This window comes from Taudactylus pleione, unplaced genomic scaffold (genome assembly GCF_031769625.1).
Source record: "Taudactylus pleione unplaced genomic scaffold, aTauple2 ptg000125l, whole genome shotgun sequence".
Taxonomy (NCBI): Eukaryota; Metazoa; Chordata; class Amphibia; order Anura; family Myobatrachidae; genus Taudactylus; species Taudactylus pleione.
In genome coordinates, this window is record NW_028284527.1 from 3,454,650 (window position 1) to 3,475,026 (window position 20,377).

General features: G+C 47.0%; 1 protein-coding gene across 1 annotated transcript in view; it reads left to right on the forward strand.

Moving 5' to 3' along the window:
- COG2 (component of oligomeric golgi complex 2) overlaps positions 1-20,377 on the forward strand; it is a 112,550-nt gene that overhangs the window by 24,039 nt on the left and 68,134 nt on the right. The window contains exons 7-9 of the mRNA XM_088472493.1: positions 2,569-2,748; positions 16,565-16,689; positions 19,907-20,033. Of these exons, the coding sequence (XP_088328619.1) occupies positions 2,569-2,748; positions 16,565-16,689; positions 19,907-20,033 (432 nt within the window). The remainder of the gene's footprint in view (positions 1-2,568; positions 2,749-16,564; positions 16,690-19,906; positions 20,034-20,377) is intronic.

Consider the following 20,377-nt stretch of genomic DNA (forward strand, 5'->3'; position numbering starts at 1 on the left):
CAGATTTTCCAGAGTCAGTGGTCGGCTTAGGAGAGCCAATTGCCGATGATCAACATTCTGGAACTGCGGGGACGATTTACAGAACTCTTTGTTGGGCTTTGCCTCTCCTCCAGAGTCTCCCAGTCCATGTACAGTCTGACAGTGTGACGGCTGCTGCCTACATAAACCATCAAGGTCACAGTCGCACCGCCATGAGGGAGTTCAGATGCATCTTCCATCCCTGTCTGCGGTTTACATTCCCGGAGTGCAATATTGCGAAGCTGCCTTCCTAAGCCATCAGGATGGGCCCTACATCCGGACATCTTTCAACTCTCCGTTCTTCGCTGGGGCTTGCCAGACATCAACTTGATGGCGTCTCGACACAATCACCAGGCTCCGAGGTACTGCTCACGCACCAGAGATCCGGGGGCCTTTCTGGTGGATTCAGTGCACCTTCCCACTCTTGTACATCTTCCCTCCAATCTTTCTGATTCCGCGGAACCTCCGCATACTGAAGTTGGAGGGTGGCCCAGTAATCCTAGTGGCTCCCGATTGGCCGCGAAGGGCGTGGTATGCGGATCTTCAGGGCTTCTCCATGGACGCTCTTCTGTGTTTTCCACTGCACCCAGATTTTCTGTCTGAGCCCGTGCTTTCATCCGGATCTGGCCCGTCTCGCTTTTATGGGGTGGCTCTTGAGACATCCGTCTCCAGGTCAGTCATTAACACTATGCTCAATGCCGGTAAGCCCTCTTCAGCTAGAATTTACCATCGGGTTTAGAGGACTTACTTTGACTGGTGTTCAGCTAGGAATCTTAACCCCGGTTCTTTCCGACTCTCTCTCGTTCTCTCCTTTTTGCAGGTGACGCTGGATTTGGGCCTCCGCCTTGCTTCACTGAAAGTGCAGGTTTCAGCGCTTTCTGTTCTCTTTCAGAGACAAATTGCGCTGTTACCGGATGTTTGGACTTTTGTACCTCCATTTTGTAGCCTCCATTTGTAACGCCGGTGGCTCCTTGGAATTTGTCTTTGGTTCTTAGGGCCCTTCAGTCTTCGCCTTTTGAGCCTTTAGACACTGTGGACATTCATTGCCTTACTTGGAAGATTGTATTCCTTCTTGCCATAGCTTCTGTCCGGCGGGTGTCGGACTTGAGCGCATTGTGCTGTCGCACACCGTTTCTAATGTTTCACCAGGACAGAGCTGTCCTTCGTACGCGACTAGGCTACCTTCCTAAAGTTGTTTCATGGTTCCACATAAATCAAGAGATTGTGGTTCCTTTTTTCCATGTTCTGGATTCTTCAACGTGAGAGGCCTCCTTGGATGTCGTGCAGACTTTATGTGGACAGGACACAGGACTTGCGTAGGACAGATGTTCCTTGTCCTGTATGACTTTCACAAACAGGGCTGGGCGGCTATTAAGCAGTCGAATCCGTTTGACTATTTGCCACTCTTATGCTGTGGCGGATCCTCCAGCATCGTCTGTGGTGACGGCTCATTCAACCCGGTCGGTGGGAACTTTGTGGGCAGTTGGACATGGTGCTTCTGCGGAACAGCTGTGTAAGGTGGCCACGTGGTCCTCTGCCAATAGGTTTCTGAAGTTCTATTCCTTTGACACCTTTGCCTCCCCTGATGCATCTTTTGGGCGAAGACATTTGGGACTTCCCAGCGTAGAGCCTCTGTCACCTATGGTGGAAGAAGAAAAGGAGATTTATGTGCTTACCTGTTAAATCCTTTTCTTCGATTCCATCGGGGACGCAGGACTCCCACCCTGACGTGTTTGGGAGTGGGGCCCCCGGGATTGTTCTGGCTGGACCTTGCTCATGGCATCACCACTTAATTCACATAGAATATTTTTTCACTTTTCTATGCGTTTGTGTATTATTTATGTCATTTTAATTCTTTTACATCTCATTAACACTTATTGATTTATCTTTACACACCTATCCTTTAACACTTCACTATCACCTTTTTTCCCCTTTTCGTGTGATGCCATGGGGGTGGTCCTTGGCTGGAATTTTTTTTGGGGTGCCTTGCTTCTCGGACGTGAACCCCTTAATTTTAGGGACGCTGCTATAGAGGAGCCTTGACGACAGCCCAGCGCTTATTCATATATTTGCAAATGTATGTAAACCAATACCTCTGAATTTATATTATCATGTAGGATTCAAGTATTTTTGATTTATCTGCAGTGTGCTGGGGGGCAATTTTCTTTTCTTTTTTCTCTCTCCCACCCTGACTCACCTGGTGCTCTGCTTCCAGTTCTCCTGTTCACATTTCCTGTGTGTTTGGACCAGAGTGTGTGTCGGTCTTTCTTCTCCTCCTTCCATTAGGCTTGTTAACTTAACTGTAGTGACTGGGGGCAGGGCATAGTGGGAGTGGGGAGCCTGGGCTGTGATGAACAAGTTTGACTATGTGGTGCCCAGACTTCAACCCACCAACCGATACCCAGCGTAGAGCCTGTATCCTCTATGGAATCAAATAAAAGGATTTAACAGGTAAGCACATAAATCTCCATTTTTGTTCTGTACTCTTTGTGGTTACAGTTTGTTTCTAAGATATTATATTGTAATTCCTTTGTTTTTCCTCTTTTGAAGCGTATAGCTGGCATTACCGCAATGTTACAGCGTTCTCTGGAAGGTCTCCTGCTAGAAGGCCTTCAAACCTCCAATGTGGATATAATCCGTCACTGCTTGCGGACGTATGCCACGATTGACAAAACTAAGGATGCAGAGGCACTTGTTGGTCAAGTGCTAGTAAAACCATACATTGATGAGGTACTATTTTCTCCATCATATTCCTGAATTTAGCACGCTAATTATACTTATGCTTTTCTTCAGCCCATCCTTAAATGTTGTAATTAAATGATTTGAGACCTATTTGTTTACACATCGTAAAATACACATATGCATTATCACAGCTGTTGAGTACACTAGGCTCTGCTCCCATCAGCCTGGCTCACATCTGTAGTCAGAGATTTAGCTGGAGGTGTGCCAGGGCTAGGCATTCCATGTGTCCCACTTATCCCAGAGCAGTCCTGTTTTTTGCCAACCTACAATCTTTGACTGAGTATACTTATTTTTCAATGACTGGCACTCCTGATGAATTAGTAGCAAATTTACATATTAGGTACTGTAATGGTTTAGTTTATTTGGGACCCAAATTGTAACAATTGGGTGGATCTTATTATCTGAGCAAACTTTAATTATAATGGGTTTCCTGGTTTTTCATTTTAAAATCATGAGTTTTCCACTGTTATTTTCACTATTTAGTAAAGTATTGATATTAGTTATTTGAAACATAACCATATTTCCTGCATAATTACATTTGATCATGTTGCTATGTTACTGGCTGTGCACAGCTTGCTACATTGCAGTCTGATCTAGTAGAATAGTGCCACCCAGTGACATTTTTTTTTTAAACATTTAAAAAGACTTGCTGTGTAGTACAGTGTATTAAAACCTCTTAATGTGGCATTTTTAAGACATTAATCCCTTTGTTTTAATGCTAATATATTACTTTCATCATAATAGCAGATTTTTTTTTGTTTTATTGTATTTCTTAATGTATTTAGAAATGTTATTGAAAAAAATAGTCTTAGGGGTTGTCTCAGACCACCCTCTCCATAGGCCCCCATTGTAATAGTATCTCCCAACCCCCAGTGTAAAGCGATCCCCCATTGGTATTATCCCCACCCCCCTAGTGATACTAGATACCCAGTGGCAGTACCCCTTCCCATAGAGAAGAACGCGCAGAAATCATCCAAATAGTGGGAGATCAGGCTGCGACTTCCCCCACACTGTGACCTGGAGCGCATGCGCAGTCCTGAAAACATTGCTCAGTAGCTACCAAATCAGCCCCTTTATACACTGAATCTCTGGAGATTTCTGCACCTCTCCTGTTTTTTTGTTTGTAAAATTCTAACTTTTAAACCAAAAAAGTATTTTAAATGTAGATATAGTAATGATAGCACATGTCTCAGAACAGTTTTTAGTTTGTATTTTCTACATACGCCATCCTCTTTAAACAAGATAATTCCCTTGTTCTGGGCGATTAACCCTATTTTCTGGCCATTGCATGTCTTCCCTGGCTTAAAATACCTTGCTTGCAGGGGCGTGTCTATAATGGATGCAGGGTGTTGTACGGAACACACGGGCCCCTGGATCCAGGGAGGGCCCACCCCCTGCACACATATTTTTAATACTTACCACTCCGCCGCCGGAGTCCCACTTCGACGCCGGTATTAGCGCTGTAGGGAAAACACTGAAAATGGCCGCGGTGCCATTTTTGCGGTGACCTGCGCATGTGCCCAGAGTCTACCGGTGCTGCGCTCAGTGCGCAGCCAGCCGCCGAAGAGAGAGGAGTGGGCCGCGGAAGGAGACTGCACACGGGCCCCCTCCTCACTTGAAATGCCCCTGCTTGCTTGCTGTAGATTACATTTACTTGCTCCTGTATTCTACATTATTTTGTCCACCCATGTGCCTATTGCTTCTATATGCCTATATAACTAAGTACCAGATTCAGAGATGGACGTAGTGCGCAGCCACTGCGTCTTTGCACGTACAGTAGCGGCTCTGCTACAATATGCAAAAGCCACAGGAGATGTCTTAAATAAAAAGACGCCCACTGCCAGCCTCTCTGATCCGTTGCTGCGTTCGAAGACGCAGTGATCGGATCAACTGCATGACCATCAGACATCTGAGTAACCCTCAGGCTACCCAGGTTGTCTGGGAAAATCACGCTGTTGGGGCCAGTGACATTGCATCAGCGACGCAGCAACTGGCTTTGGCACTCCCAGAAAATGGGCAGAACCTTTCGATTTCTGGGACGCTCTGTGTTGTCACCCCCAAACGCCAGCAGCATGTCAATCAAGATGGGGCGTCAGCGAGCGACATTGCAGACCCAGATCTGCACGTGCGCATGTGCAGATCTTAAAACATTGAAGATGTGCATAAGCAATTGGGTTTATATACATCTCTGAATTAGGCTCAAAGAGACAGAGGGTTAAACAAGTCACATCCATAAGACATTCCGTCCAAGCTAAATGCCTGTAGTGTTACAAGAAGTCACCCCATCAGCTGTGGTCACACATTTCGCCTTTGTTTCTGATGCCTTGCCCAGTCTTACTTCAGCACACTTGGGCATTAATACACATAGGGTCTGATGCTCAGCTGTGCGCGTATAGTACATACATTTTTGCTAAAAACTGCTGCACATAAAAATGTTTATTCTTCCTCTATAGGGGACACAGGCTTTAACGCTGGGTATAGGTTGGTCTGGGCAACAAATAGTTAAAACGTCTTAACCATCAGCCCCTGCTCCCCTCAACCCTATGACCCACTCCCAGCCACATGCAACTCCGTTTTTAGTTTAGTGCTGAGCTGGAGGCACCATTTTGTGGGACCTGCTATCTATTCTATTCTACAGATGTTCGGCACTCCCGATGTAAAGATGACCACGTCGCCAGGTGCCTTTCCCAAACAGTAGATATGAACAATAGATTTAATGGACGGCACTCCCGGCTTCCAAACCAATATAAACAGGCTCTCTCACTGCAATGTTGATGTCCACATTTTAGAGACTTAACTCTTTTATCAAGACATGGCTTATAGAAAACTGCACATAAATTTATAACCTGACCACCAACTGTGAAAAACTCCATCAGCGCAGCTCCCTGCAGACCCAGTGACGTCATCTGATATTGCTGCGGCGTCCCAGAAGCCCACAGGGGAGCCAGCTAACCATGTGACCCATCACCATAGTAACAAAAACACTGTAAAAGATACAGAACAAATTACAAGATACTGCAAGATGATGCTGCACATTAAATCTGTGCTCCCTTTTTTGTCTATTTTGACAGTATAGAATCATCATGTGTTTCTGGAGAATATGCCAAGGATATTACTTTATTAACACTGGATGTCCAGATATAGTCAGCTATCAGTTCTTGATAATGTGGGATGTCTAGCTTAAATATAGTAGCCCTCTTTAGGAAGCATTTACACATTTAAGTATTGTTATAGGCTGCTAGATTAGTATTTCCTCTGTCCCTTGATGTTAGCGCAGATTTAATGTTCAGCATCGTATTGCAGTATCTTGTAATTTGTTCTGTATCTTTTACAGTGTTTTTATGTTACTATGGTCTGGTGGTCAAATGTGCATGTCTCCATTCTACAGGGGGTTCACACCTGCCGTACAGCCAGGTAAGTGCAGCACTCCTTCACTTACTCAGTACGGGAGTGGCCCATGTTAACCAGCGAGGGCATAACAGGATAGAGTATCCATTTTTTTAAAGGGTTGAGTCCCTTGTAAGAATATTTCTGTAATTCTAAACAGAGCTGGCCCCTGGTTCAAAGCCCAGGTACTTAGGTGTTAGCAGAGGCTTCTTTAAGTACAATTGCTTTAGTTTATCCACTACCAGCTATGGGCCTTGCAACTTGGGAATCCTCCTACCTCTGCTGTTTGCTCTTGCCCAACTTATTACATTTGTTATCCTGGTCAGCTGGATAGTCTCCCCAGAACGTTCTCCTCATTTTTGCTTGGGTTGCTAGGGCTAGGGGCTGCTAGGCAGATGCCCTACAGGATGGTCTCTGTTCAAGGTCAAGTTTTTGTCTCTTGTGGGACAGACGGGCTACTAACTACCTCTGATAGAAGTATTAACCTCTTACATGCTGACTTCTGCCCTGGTGGTCAGGGAGTCCTCTGGCTGCATTCCTGGCACGATGTCATGGACTCTAGGAGCGTAGAGCCGCCTCTGTTTAGAGATGGTCCTTGTGCTCCACGGCTGGACGGCACAACCTCTAGGCAGTGCCCAAATACTTTATCTGTCTGCACCAGACCCTCTAACTTCTAGATTTGGGGACAGTTGGCAGGTCCGTTGCCACAGGTTGAGGTGGAGTTCCACCTAGGCAACCCCAGCTTGAGTGGATGGTTTCCGTCGTGTTTTTAATAGCGTAGAGACCAAGAAAGATGCCTAACAACCTAGGTCAGTAGTCGCTCTGGGGTAGTGTTCTTGTCTATGGACCTGCACAGCCCAGGTTTGAGTCTCATAGGGACTCATATAGATGTTAGCGGGTTTCCCAAAATCTCAGAGGAGCAGCTAAAGCTCTTTATTCGCTTCCCTCTGGCCTCCAGAATCATTGTCCTGGTACCCTGTTTCTCAAGGCGCGAGCTACTACACCAGCCTCTTACTGGTCAGACGACAGACTACTTGTTTCAGCCCATCATTCCCTGGGCAGTAGCGGGAACTTCAGGACACTTAGGTACCGAATGAAATCTTTTTTTTTTTTTTTTACTCCATCATACTCATTTTGGAGCCAGGGGACCTCTTGGCCTCCACAGGTTGTAGTTGGAGTGCGGCACAGAGATCCTAGTGGCATCTGATTGGCCACGAAGGGTGTGGTACGGCGGATCTTTGGGGCCTCTCTGCCGACGCTCCTCTGTGTCTTCCACTGCGGCTGGATCTTCTGTCTCAGGGCCCATGCTTCTATCCGGTTCTGGCCGTCTCTCTTTTGACAGGGTGGTTCTTGAGACGTCTGTCCTGAGAGCTAAGGGGTTCTCCAGGTTGATCATTAATACTAGGCTCAATGCCCGGAAACCCTCTACGGCTAGGTTTTACCATCGGGTTTGGAGGACTTGCTTTGTCTGGTGTTCCGCTAGGAGCTGTCACCCCAAGTCGTTCCGAATTTCTTGAGTCCTATCTTTCCAGCAAGCAGGGCTGGATTTGGGCCTCCACCTTTCTTCTTTGAAGGTACAGGTTTCAACCCTTTCTGTGCTATTCCAGGAACAGTTTGCGCTGTTGCCTGATGTTCAGACTTTCCTACGGGGTGTCCTCCAAGTACAGCCTCCATTTCTTCAGCTGGTGGCTCCTTGGAATTTGTCTGTGAGCTTTCTTAGAGCTCTTCAGTCTTCACCTTTTGTGTCTTTGGACAGTGGACCTTCGTTAACTTACCTGAAAGACTGTCGTCTTCTTGCCAGGGCTTCTACCTGGGGAGTATCGGATTTGAGGGCATTATTCTGTCTCTCTCCATTATTGTCCTTTGAATATGATTGAGCTACCTTCCTAAAGTTGTTTCCAGGTTCCACATCCGTCAAGAGATCGTGGTACCTTCTTTTCATTTTACAGGTTGTACGGACCGTCCGGATTTAGGTGGTTAGAACTATAGATCTTCATAGGACATATATGCTCTCTTTGTCCTGTATGACTTTCACAAACAGGGCTGGCCGGCTACTAAACAGTCTTTGGCCAGATGGCTTGGTTGGACTATACGCCAGGCTTATGCTGCGGGGTACCTTCTGATCCCGACCGTTGTGACAGTCGATAGGAACTTCTTCGGCAGTTCAATGTGGAGCCTCTGCGAAGAGGCTTTGTAAAGCCTCCAAGTGGTCCTCTGCCCATACGTTTGTGAAGTTCTATTCCTTTTGCCTTGTTGTGGCTTTTGGGCGAAGGGTTCTCAACGCAGCTCAGGATCGTCCCCTCCCTGAGATTAGCCTTGGGACATTCCAGCGTAAAGCCTATGTCCCCTATGGAGGAAGAAGAAAAGAAGATTTAAGATGCATACACACTAGACAATATTCTCCATGAGCGATATTGTCTAGTGTTTCCTCTACAGTGCTGGGCTCAACTTCGTTAACGACATTCAGCACACACACTGAACGATTTTATTCAGTGCCGGCACCCTCATCCCTAAACATGCAAAACCCGACATCTCGTCAGGTTGGCCTGCGTGTTCAGACGATGAACGACATCTTTAACGACCCGCGGGAGCGCGCATCGTTGGTCGTTCACCGCGTACACACTGAATGATATTGGACACGATGAATGATAACGTTATCGTTCAAATGTCCAACTTAACATCTAGTACAGGCCTGGCCAACCGGTGGCTCACCGGCTATTAGGGATTGCTAAAACTGTTGCAGGTCATGCTGGAACTTGTAGTTTCACAACAGCTGGAGAGCCACAGGTTGGCCAGGCCTGGTCTAGTGTGTACGCAGCTTTATATGCTTACCTGTTAAATCCTTTTTTCTATATCGGGGTCCATAGGGTATCCACAGGATACCTTGGGGTATAGGTGAAGACGTCAGGCATAGGGCACCATAGAGTTAAGTTTTCAGCCTCCCAGGATGCACCAGGGTCCCTCTCCTATACCCCGCCCCCGGGCCAAGGCATCTGTTTCGTTGGTGCCCGGCCGGAGTCGGAGCACATGTTTAAAGGGGGGGCTAAGATTAGCACCTGAAGTTTTCTACATTCGGCAGCTGTTGCTGCACATCTGGGAGTACAGCATGGACAGTCAGTACTGACGTCCATGTGGTCTCCTCTTCACCCCGCCGGTACCAGAACGCCGGTACTGATCCGGGGATGCTGGTAAGTACCTGGGGTCACGGCTAGCGGTGACCCTAGATGCTTCGGACCGTGGCCGGATCCAAGGGGGACAGGTAAGCGGCGGGGTCCAGCGGTGGGTCCCCGCTGAACACGGTCCAGAGTCCCCAGGCAGGGGGCTCCTGGGGACTGGCTGCAGCGTGGAGCCAGGCAAATAACCTGCGCTTCCACTATACCCCAGGGACAGCGGGCCGCGGCTAAGCGGCAAGCACTACGGTGTCCCGGGGTTTAATTGCATGCCAGGCGAGCGCGCCTTCCCTGTTTACAGCCGGCGCCTCCCCTGCTGCACACAGTCCTCTCTGCACCTGCCGATTGGTCCTGTGGCAGCGCTTCTCCCCCAGGCCGGCCTCCTCTCTGTTCCTCGGTGGCCATCTTCTTGGAAGTGTGGTGAACACTGCTGGAAGCTGAGTGTCTGTGGCATTGTGGTCTGGGTCCCCCTGCATACCTCTCCTCCGATAAGGTCAGTGTATGCAGCGCTGTGTCCTACCAGACTCTGTGTCTGTGTAGTTGAAATCAGCACTGATAGTGCAGGGAATTGATTCTTCTGCATTGTATGTGACTTACTGCTAGCGCTGCTGCCTGTACTTTCACTTTCTACTGTCAGCCATTTTACTGTCCCTGCTCTTACTCTCTAAAGCCCTTGCGGTGCAGTATTGCAGGGTGTTCTCCCACTATACTAATAAGTATCAATGAGAGGGTCACATACTTTACCATCATGTCTGAGAGTGACTTTCCTCACCAGCTTCTGTGTACTACATGCAGTGTACCAATAGTGGAGGGAGATGGTAACACGGAGGGGTTATGTCGGCAGTGTTACTTATTGGCGCGCCCAATTACTGTCACTGCTCCGGTGCAGGAACATCTTTGGGCTTATTTTGCTAAGGCGCTTACAACCCTGGTGGGCCAGCTAGCTCTGCCTCCTGCGTTCACTCAAATGGGATTATCCCAGCAGTCAGTGGTGTCGTCACCTATGCAAGGGTTCCCGAGACAGCTGATGGTACCCCACAGTCTCCCTATTTCCCCTCCCCAGGTTACACAAGAGCCTGCGTGGGTTAATTCATTGACAAATACGGTACAGCATTTGTCGGATGTTTTACAGGGAGAGTCTGTGTTGCGGCCATATAAGCGGCCTTTGGCGTCTCAGTCTGCTCATTGTGATGACGTGACGACCGATGATGGGGAGATTCTTGACCTATCTGATCAAGAGCCTCTCCGTACTAAAGAGTCGGACGCTAAGTCTGGGGTATATATTCCTGGCCTTATTCAGGCAGTCCGTACAGCTTTAGTCATTGAGGATGACTATCCTCCGGAGGTCAAATCCAAATATGCCTTTTTCAAGGATATTAAGGGTGATGCCACAGTGTTTCCTCTTTCTGGTCAATTGGTGGATCATTTAGAGGAGGCGTGGAAAAATCCTGGCAAACTGTATCGGCCTCAGAGGCGATTGGCGGTGGCTTATCCTTTTGCAGATAATTATTTTTCTAAGTGTGAATCCCCTCCGCAGATGGATTCTCATGTGACACGTCTTGTCAGAAGTGCTACTTTGCCCATGCCCTCCATGTCCTCCCTGAAGGATGCTACGGACCGCAAGATATGCCTCAAGTCCATTTATTCCCTTGCTGGAGGGGCGTCCAGATCGGCTATAGCTGTGTGTTGGGTAGCCAGAGCAATGGAGCGCTGGGCTGATAGCCTGGAGGCGTCCTTAGACTCAGACTGTTCAGCGGAACAGGCTCAGTTAGTGGGCAATCTCAGGGACTCAGCCAGTTATATTAATGAGGTGGCCCTAGATATCAGTCTCCTCACTTCCAGTATTTCCTCTGTAGCTGTTGCGTTCGTCGCACCTTATGGTTGCGTTCCTGGAAAGCGGATGCAGATTCCAAAAACGGCTTAGAATGTTTGCCTTTTAATGGGGTAGTCCTCTTTGGTCCTGATCTGGACAAGATAGTAGCTACGCTGGCAGCAGCCAAGTCTGCATGTCTCCCATCTGCAATGGTCCCTTCAGGTTCTGGTACGTCGGCCTTACAGGGCCCAGGGTAGGCCCAAAGCACAGTCTTTTCCACGACAGGCTGGCCCCAAGAAATCTGCCAAGCCCAGGAAACAGGCCTGGAGTACCAGATGTGCGGCTCCCAAGTCGGATGACAAGCCTGCGCCTGACGGTCCGGGCCTCCCTTTGGGGGATCCCAGGGTGGGAGGCCGCCTGCTTCAGTTAGCCCAGTGTTGGTTGACAACAATGCGGGACACTTGGGTTCACGAGGTGGTTTCTCAGGGGTATGCCCTCTCCTTTCGGCTCAGACCTCCCTCCCGGTTTTTCACCACTGGCCTTCCATTAGACCAGCACAAGGCGTTGGTGCTGCTGAAGGTATTGCACACTATGCTCCAGGCTGGAGTTATAGTACCTGTTCCGTTATCCAGAGGGGCCAGGGTTTCTATTCCAATCTCTTTTTGGTGCAGAAACCCAATGGGTCTTATCGTCCAATTCTCAACCTCAAGGCCCTCAACAAGTCTTTGAGGGTGCCTCGGTTTCGGATGGAGACCCTGCAGTCCATTATTCTGGCACTGGAACCTGGGGTTTACATGGTGTCGTTGGACATCCAGAACACTTACCTGCATGTCCCTATTCTTTTGCGTCATCAGCAATTCCTCAGGTTTGCAATCCGCAACGACCATTTTCAGTTCCGGGCGCTGCCTTTTGGCCTGGCGACAGCACCACGTGTTTTCACCAAGGTCATGGCGGCTCACCTGCGAACGCAGGGAGTCCGATTGTTGCAGTATCTGGACGACCTACTGTTGTTGGCCGAGTCCCCAGAGATCCTCCTACGCCATCTGGAACTGACAATTTTGGTCCAGCAGAATCACGGCTGGTTGATAAACTGGACAAAGTCCACTCTGATCCCATCCCAGAGGATTCTACACCTCGGGGCCTTGTTGGACTCTCAGCAGCAGCGGATCTTTGTGACGGAGGAAAAGATCTCGGCCTTACAGTTGAGGGTGCGCAGTTGTCTACAGGATCGCGGAGTGTCTGTGCACTCGGCAATGAGGCTACTGGGCTCCATGGTGTCAATATTCGACATGGTGGAATATGCCCAGTTTCACTCCAGACCTCTGCAACAATTGATCCTGTCCAAATGGAATGGGTTGCCTCAGAGCATAAGGTCTCAGATAATGGTACTCACTCCGGAGGTTCGCCTGTCTCTAACCTGGTGGTTGCAGACGACCCATCTCAACAAAGGTCGCCCATTTTGGGTGGCGAACTGGGTCCTTTTGACAACGGACGCCAGTCTCCGGGGCTGGGGTGCTGTCACGGGTCCACACTTGTTTCAGGGCAGGTGGACTCAGCAGGAAGCAGGGCTTCCAATAAACATCTTGAAACTCCGCGCAGTGTTCATTACTCTCCAGCAGGCACATCAGGTTCCCCAAGGACAACCGGTGCAGGTCCAGTCAGACAACGCCACCGCCCCGGCCTACATAAACCGCCAAGGAGGAACCAGAAGTCAGGCAGCACTAGCAGAAGTGTCCCGCATTCTGGTTTGGGCGGAGCGCAATCTCCTGGCCATATCAGCGGTAATCATCCCGGGAGTCCTCAACTGGGAAGCAGATTTTCTCAGCCGGCAGGACGTGCATCCGGGAGAATTGTCTCTGCACCAGGAAGTCTTTCAACTTCTGGTGGACAGGTGGGGTCTTCCGGAGATAGACCTCATGGCTTCCCGTCACAACAACAAGTTGCCGATGTACGGGTCTCGAACAAGAGACGAAGAGGCGTCTCTGGTAGATGCACTGTCCGTCCAGCGGACGTTCCAGTTCGCCTACCTCTTCCCTCCGTTTTCCCTTCTTCCAGAGGTAATCCGCAAGTTCAAGCAGGAAGGAGGCACGCTCCTGTTGATAGCTCCCGAGTGGCCCAGACTTCACTGGTTCTCGGACCTAAAAAGTCTATCAGTAGACGTTCCTCTGCGGTTACCGCTACATCCGGACCTGCTGTCACAGGGTCCTTGTCTTCATCTGGACCTGACTTGGCTGTCTTTGACAGCGTGGCTGTTAAGACGGCCCTGTTAAGGTCCAGAGGGTTTTCTGGCTCTGTGGTGCAAACCATGTTAGCTCGGAAGTCTTCCTCTTCAAGAATTTACCATTGTGTGTGGCATACTTTCTTTCAGTGGTGTCGCCCTAGAGGTTATGCTCCTCGGGTGTTTCGCCTATCTAGGGTGTTGGCTTTCCTACAAGCTGGCTTAGATCACGGTCTTCGCCTTGCTTCACTGAAGTTGCAGGTGTCTGCCCGGTCAGTCTGGTTTCATCGTAGGATTGCTGTGCTCCCTGATGTCCGCATCTTTATGCAGGGAGTTCTTCACATTCAGCCACCTTTTATTCCACCGGTGGCTCCTTGGGATTTGGCTGTGGTCCTGAGAGCTCTTCAGGGACCGCCGTTTGAACCACTGGGCCCAGTGGACCTCAAATGGCTTACAGCTAAAACTATTTTCCTTCTGGCCATTGCCTCGGCCAGACGTGTCTCGGATTTAGGGGCTCTCTCATGTCGACCCCCTTTTCTAATTTTCATAGGAACAGGGCGGTGCTTCGCACTCGTCCTACATTCCTTCCTAAAGTGGTATCAAGTTTCCACATCAGCGAAGAAATCGTTGTGCCGGCGGCCTTTAATTTACCTGATCTTTCAGCGGGTGAGGCCACCCTGGATGTTGTGCGGGCTTTAAGGATTATGTTGACCGCACCTCTTCATTTTGGAAATCGGACGCCTTGTTTGTCCTCTATGGCATCCGTAAATAGGGTTGGCCTGCTTCAAAGCAAACTTTAGCAGGATGGATTCGTATGGCAATTTCGGAAGCTTATCTTCATGAAGGCCTTCCGGTTCCATTCTGTGAGGGCTCATTCCACTAGGTCTGTAGGTCCTTCGTGGGCAGCTCAACGTGGTGCCTCGCGTGTCCAAATTTGCAAGGCTGCCACGTGGTCGTCTGTACATACCTTTGTGAGGTATTATGCTTTTGACACCTTTGCCTCTCAGGATGCTTCCTTCGGGCGGCGGATTCTCCTTTCAGCACAGGAGCGTCCCCACCCTTAAAGGATACTGCTTTGGGACATCCCCAAGGTATCCTGTGGATACCCTATGGACCCTGATGTAGAAAATATGAGATATGGTAAGAAATTACCTTTTGTTATCTCTATTTCTACGAAGTCCATAGGGTTCCACAGGACTCCCACCCTGTCGCACCTGTACTGCAGATGAGCTTTCTTCTGGTCACCGTTTTTTCCGTCTCCCTCTGGTGAGAATGTGATTCTTGTGTGTTTCCAGATCTTTCTTCTCCCTCTTTCTTCTCCTCCTCCAGCCTATGGCTTGTTACGTAACTGAGATGCCTTGGCTCGGGGGCGGGGTATGGGAGAGGGACCCTGGTGCATCCTGGGAGTCTGAAAACTTTACTCTATGGTGCCCGATGTCTGACGTCATCACCTATACCCCAAGGTATCCTGTGGAACCCTATGGACTTCGTAGAAATAGAGATAACAAAGGTAAGTTCTTACCGTATCTCATATTTTTCGATTCCATAGGGGACACAGGGTGCCCACCTAGCTTGTGGGGCTTTGCTCTGCTTCAGGTTCCCCTGTCCTGCTCTGCTGTGTGTTTGGACCTGTATGTGAGCCGGTCTTCCTTCTTTTCATTCTTGCTCCTTGCTTTAGGCTTGCTAACTTAACTGAGTTGCCTGTGGCTGGGGGAAGGTCCTAGGGGAGAAGGGAGCAGGGGCTGATGGGTTTTAACTATTTGGTGCCCAGACTCCTACTCACCAACCTATACCCAGCGTAAAGCATGTGTCACCTATCAGGGCCAGCTCCAGGGGTCGGAGCACCCTGTGCCAGCCCCCTCCAGAGCGACCTATCTTTGCGCGCGGCGACCGAAAATGGGGGCGTGGCCTAATTACCATAGGCCACGCCCCCATGTGACGTTATTAGGATGCGTGTCTGCCTCCAAATAATGTCAGGCTGGGGAGAGCCTCGCTAGCTGGGCTTCCCCCAGCCCTCTCCCGTCATTGAATGGATGCTGCGCGCATGCGTGCAGCATCCATTCAGACTCTCCGGGGTCTGGCACAGCTGTGGCGGTGGAGGTCCCCAACCTCCTGATTTAACCACCCGCAGGCCACTTCAGCCCATGGGTGGAACAGCGGGACAGTAATGTCCCGCTGAAATCGGGATGTTGGGGAGGGGTGCGCCCTCTACGGGTGGCACACATGTGCGACCGCTCAGGTCGAACACCCCTAGAGCCGGCCCTGTCCCCTATGGAATCAAAGAAAAGGATTTAACAGGTAAGCACATACATCTCCTTATTTAATCCCATATGTTGAGATGTATGCTTCGCAAAATGTATCCAGCTCCAAAAAGAGTTTTATGTCAGACATGCATTCTGTCAGATTCATTTATAAACACAACTAGGTGATAAGCACAAGTGACAATGCAAGTTTTATTTACACATGCTTTCATAGCGGAAACCGTATTTGATATTAGGTTTGAGTTACATGAAAAAATGTGTCTACAATACAGATATTTATTAATATTAAAATCCTATAGAAAGCACCTAGTCAGCGTTGAATTCACAATCCACCCTTTAAGGACAGGCTTGCTGGTGCTGGAAACTGTCACCATCATCTGTGTGCATTGTACTTACACCAGCCCTCAGGCCCCCACACATTTTATGGCAACTGATGGGTTTATGCTTATCTGTGCATGTCTTCATTTGTTCACAATTCTGTACACACCCCCTTGCTGTATTTTGTCTACATTATCAGACTACCTTCTTCCCTGCCCCAAGCACGAGTCAGATGCAGACTAATCTGTATAAGTGTGTGTGCAGATTTGTGGGCTTGTGAAGTGCAAATTGGCATACTTTCATTTCATCATAAAGCCCAATGTGACTTCCACAGCTGCAATCTGTTTTTGTCTAGCTACTGTGGGCTTGATTTGTTTGTCTGCTATTAATGTAAATATTTAAAATGGTGTTTATGCGCCTACCTTCTGTAACTAAATATGCTGCTTGTCACATTTCTGTGTTATTCCATGTTATAACTTGCATATTACAGTGTTAACCTGCAAACCATTATAATGGAAGCAAAAGCCTATATTTTCCTTTTTGCCTATCTATGCATAATGCAAACAACTATATTTTTAAAGAAAATGATGTACAAAGCAGATGTGAGCTAATTTTGAAATCTCCATTTATTTGACAGGTTATAGTGGAGCAATATGTACAATCTCATCCCAATGGGCTCCAGGTTATGTATAATAAACTTTTGGAGTTTGTTCCGCACCATTGTCGACTTCTGAGGGAGGTCACAGGAGGAGCCATTTCTAGGCGAGTTACTAAGTTAACACTTCCTGAAACTGGCGCACATGTACACTTTTATAGATTTTTTTTTTTTTGGTGTGTTTCATTATATATATATATATATATATATATATATATATATATATATATATATATATATATATATATAGTATTGCAATTTGGTGTCATTTCAGTAAAGGGCTGACTTAACTCCAGAATGACCGAATCTGCCAAATTTAGCAACTCATGTTGATAGACAAATTGAACATATTTAATAGTTTGCAGATCAGATGGACTGCAAACTCTTCCTGCTACCCCATTTCTGGGAAGGGTGGCCACCCAAACAGCGCAGCATTTCACTGAAAACCCCAAAGCATCGGATATGTGCGCTAGCCATCAGGTTAGCAGACATTTCTCGATCAGGCCCATAGTCAGTCAACCTCACAAACATGCTGATGATATTCATATTCTGTGTTCAAAGCACTCTACAGATATCTTGCATGAAATCATACAGTTTATGCTAGTGCACGTGACTACAGACATTGTTATGAAATAAGCGTGCTCCTAGTATTGTTGACCAGGTATTGGACTGGCTGCTATAGCTGCATACTGTTGCATTGTCTTCCAGCAGCTGAATATAGATGCAGCCAATTACTGATCTCAAGGCACTTTTGCTAAACAGAAAGGCAGGTCTGCTTATATTCCAGTTTAACATTTATGAAGGCGAATCATTCAATTTTGTCAGTTACCATTTAGCCAAAGCCTCAAATTGACCCTTTTTCATTGGGAGGTTATTTTAACCAATGCACCTTGTGTTACAAAAATGTAATATACTATACAAGAGGTTCCCAATCACTGTCCTCAAGGCTCCCCAACAGTTCAGGTTTTAGAGATATCCATGGTTGAACACAGGTGATTTAATTAGTACCAAAGCCAATTTGATATGACCTGTTAGGGAGCGTTGAGGACTGCATTTGGGAACCTCTGGACTATATCCTTTACATCAGGTACTTATTTATTGGGAGTTGTTATAATTCCTTCTCAATAGTTTGTCAAAATAATTATACTGCTTCAGGCTGGAGAAATATAAATGTGGCTGCCTTAACACTTATCCCATTTTGCTTTCAGTTTATCACATGTCAATGAAAGCATTAAAATGCATGAAAGATAGGACAAGTATTGGTCACACTTACAATATTAGCATGCAGAAGGCCCTGTTTCTTATGTGTTCACACTCTCTATGCCCAATACCGTATACTGTATTGATAAAAGTGCAACTTATGGCAACGCATTAACAATACATAACTACAGCGCACATTTGTTTCCAGTCAAACATTTCTGGGTGGAATTGTACTCTTAAGAATGTTATTATAATAGGCTGCTATTACCTAACCATGTGACATCTGGGTTCATTCACATCATTGTTGTTACCTATAGGTAATGTACCAATATTATCATTTTATTTTGGCACCTACTATGCATGGCATTCGGTATGTACTACACTATGAACTTTAAATATATTATTTTATTATAATAATTTGGTCAATAGAAGTCAAATGTAATCAAAGTTTAGTTTATTATCGAAAACCCTAGAGCAGGGATAGGCAACCTGTGGCACTCCAACTTCTGTTGAACTACACATCCCAGAATGCTGGGGTGTGTAGTTCACAGCAGCTGGATTGCCACAGGTTGTCTCCCCTACCCTAGAGCAACATCTGATGCATAAATGTATGTGGCTGTCTCATCCTGCTTATTGCACCGATATTCTGCATAGAACCTCATGCTTGCAATCGTGTGTGGATTTAAATGTATGTGACTGTCTCTCTTGCATAGATTTGTTTTTTTTTTCTTTTTTCCTGTATAGTCTGTATTGGTCAGTGAAGCATAGTTTATGGTATATATCTGCCCTGGTTTTTGCTCCAACTCAGAGCAAGTTATCTCCTTTGATCAGCAGGCCAATTGAGTCAGTTGTAGCCTGTCTTAATCAAGGGATACCACTCCTTATATTCAGTCTAGGGGCAGCTGGGGCTGTTTGCAGCTGGGGTTAAATGCACAAAGTGTGATTACATAACAGTTAATCAAACAGTTAAACAATCATTGACCAACATCTAAGGTAATTTCAGATTAAGAAACTGATTGCTTTAAAATTTGTCTAAAAATAACAAACCTAAAACTCACCATGTACTACACATTTCTTTTTATCAACTCCCTCCTTTGTATTTTCTCTAAGGATATAACATCCCTAACTCTCCCTGCATCTCACCTCTCTGGGCACACTGAGTCACTCACCTCCTCTAAAAACTAATGAGCTTTCTTTTCATCAAAAATTGACTATTACAGCCTCATTGTGTCACTATAAAAAACTTTTACACACCTACAACTATATCTACTTCTCCATCCTCCTGCTTTTATTATCTGGTGACATATCACCAAATCCAGGCACTCCCCCCACACACACAGCGGTTTTACTATGGAATAAATATCCTGCAAACCTCACGTGTCTCCCATCACCCTCCAAATCAATAAATGTGCCTTATAGAATTCACACTTGATCACAACTTATTATTTTACATCTGAACATCTCTTTACAATAACTACTTTTACCTGAGACTGCTGGTTTATACGTTAACCAAACTCTCTAAATAGCCCTTCATGAAGTGGCTTCAGCTCCCCGTCAGACTTCACGTAAACTGACATAACAGCCATGGCTTTCCACAGACACCTACAAAAACTGCCTCTTAAAGTAGAATGTCAGTGGCGTAAATCTTAATTCAAATGACTTCCACACATACTGTAAAATAGGAATCCAGCCATCTGTCAGCCTAACCCTCTGTCCCATGCTCACTGTCTACCCCATCCGTGTCACCCCTGTCTGTTTGCCCATCCCCTCTAGAATGTAAGCTCTCACGAGCAGGGCCCTCTTTCCTCTTGTGATTATCCTTTCTTTACTTATATTATCTGCTCTATACTCAAAAGCACCTAACCCGTGACTTTTGCCATCCTGCTTCTGTTGCAGCAGTGGTTATATACCATGTACTTGTCTTGTAGTGTCTTAAACTGTATGACACTGTTTTCTTGTTCTGCTCAACTGTTTATTTACTATGTTTATGTACTATGTTTGTGCACTATGTTTATGTACTATGTAAGGCGCTGCGGAACCCTTGTGGCGCCATATAAATAAAGGATGATAATAATAATAATAAAACTTGGCAGATGAAGTGATGATGTCATTGTTGCTTTGCAGTGAGAAGGCTGATATGGTTCCCGGGTATGACTTCTTAGTGAACTCGGTGTGGCCGGAAATATCACATGGGTTAGAGGAAAAATTGCCATCACTCTTCAACCCAGGGAACCCGGACATATTCCATCAGGTGCAACATTAGCTTACAGTATTGTTAACATTAGTTTTTCCTGGCTTTAAAGTTCCTTTCTGTTGTATCTATGTGTGTAATTAACTAATGTAGTTCAAGAGAAATATTAGTATAATAAAAGGACCACTAAAATGATTTAGGTTTTGGGAGCGTAACAGGGTTAGGTTTTTTTTTGGGGGGGGGGGGGTTAGGGTTAGACACCCTAGGGGGGTAGGCTAGGGTTAGGCACTAAGGGGAGAGGGTTAGGTTTGGGCACTAACGGGGAGGGTTAGGGTGCGGGGTGGGGAGGGTTAGGCTACAAAAGGGGAGGGTTGGCGGTGAGAAGGGGGGACGTTAAGTATACT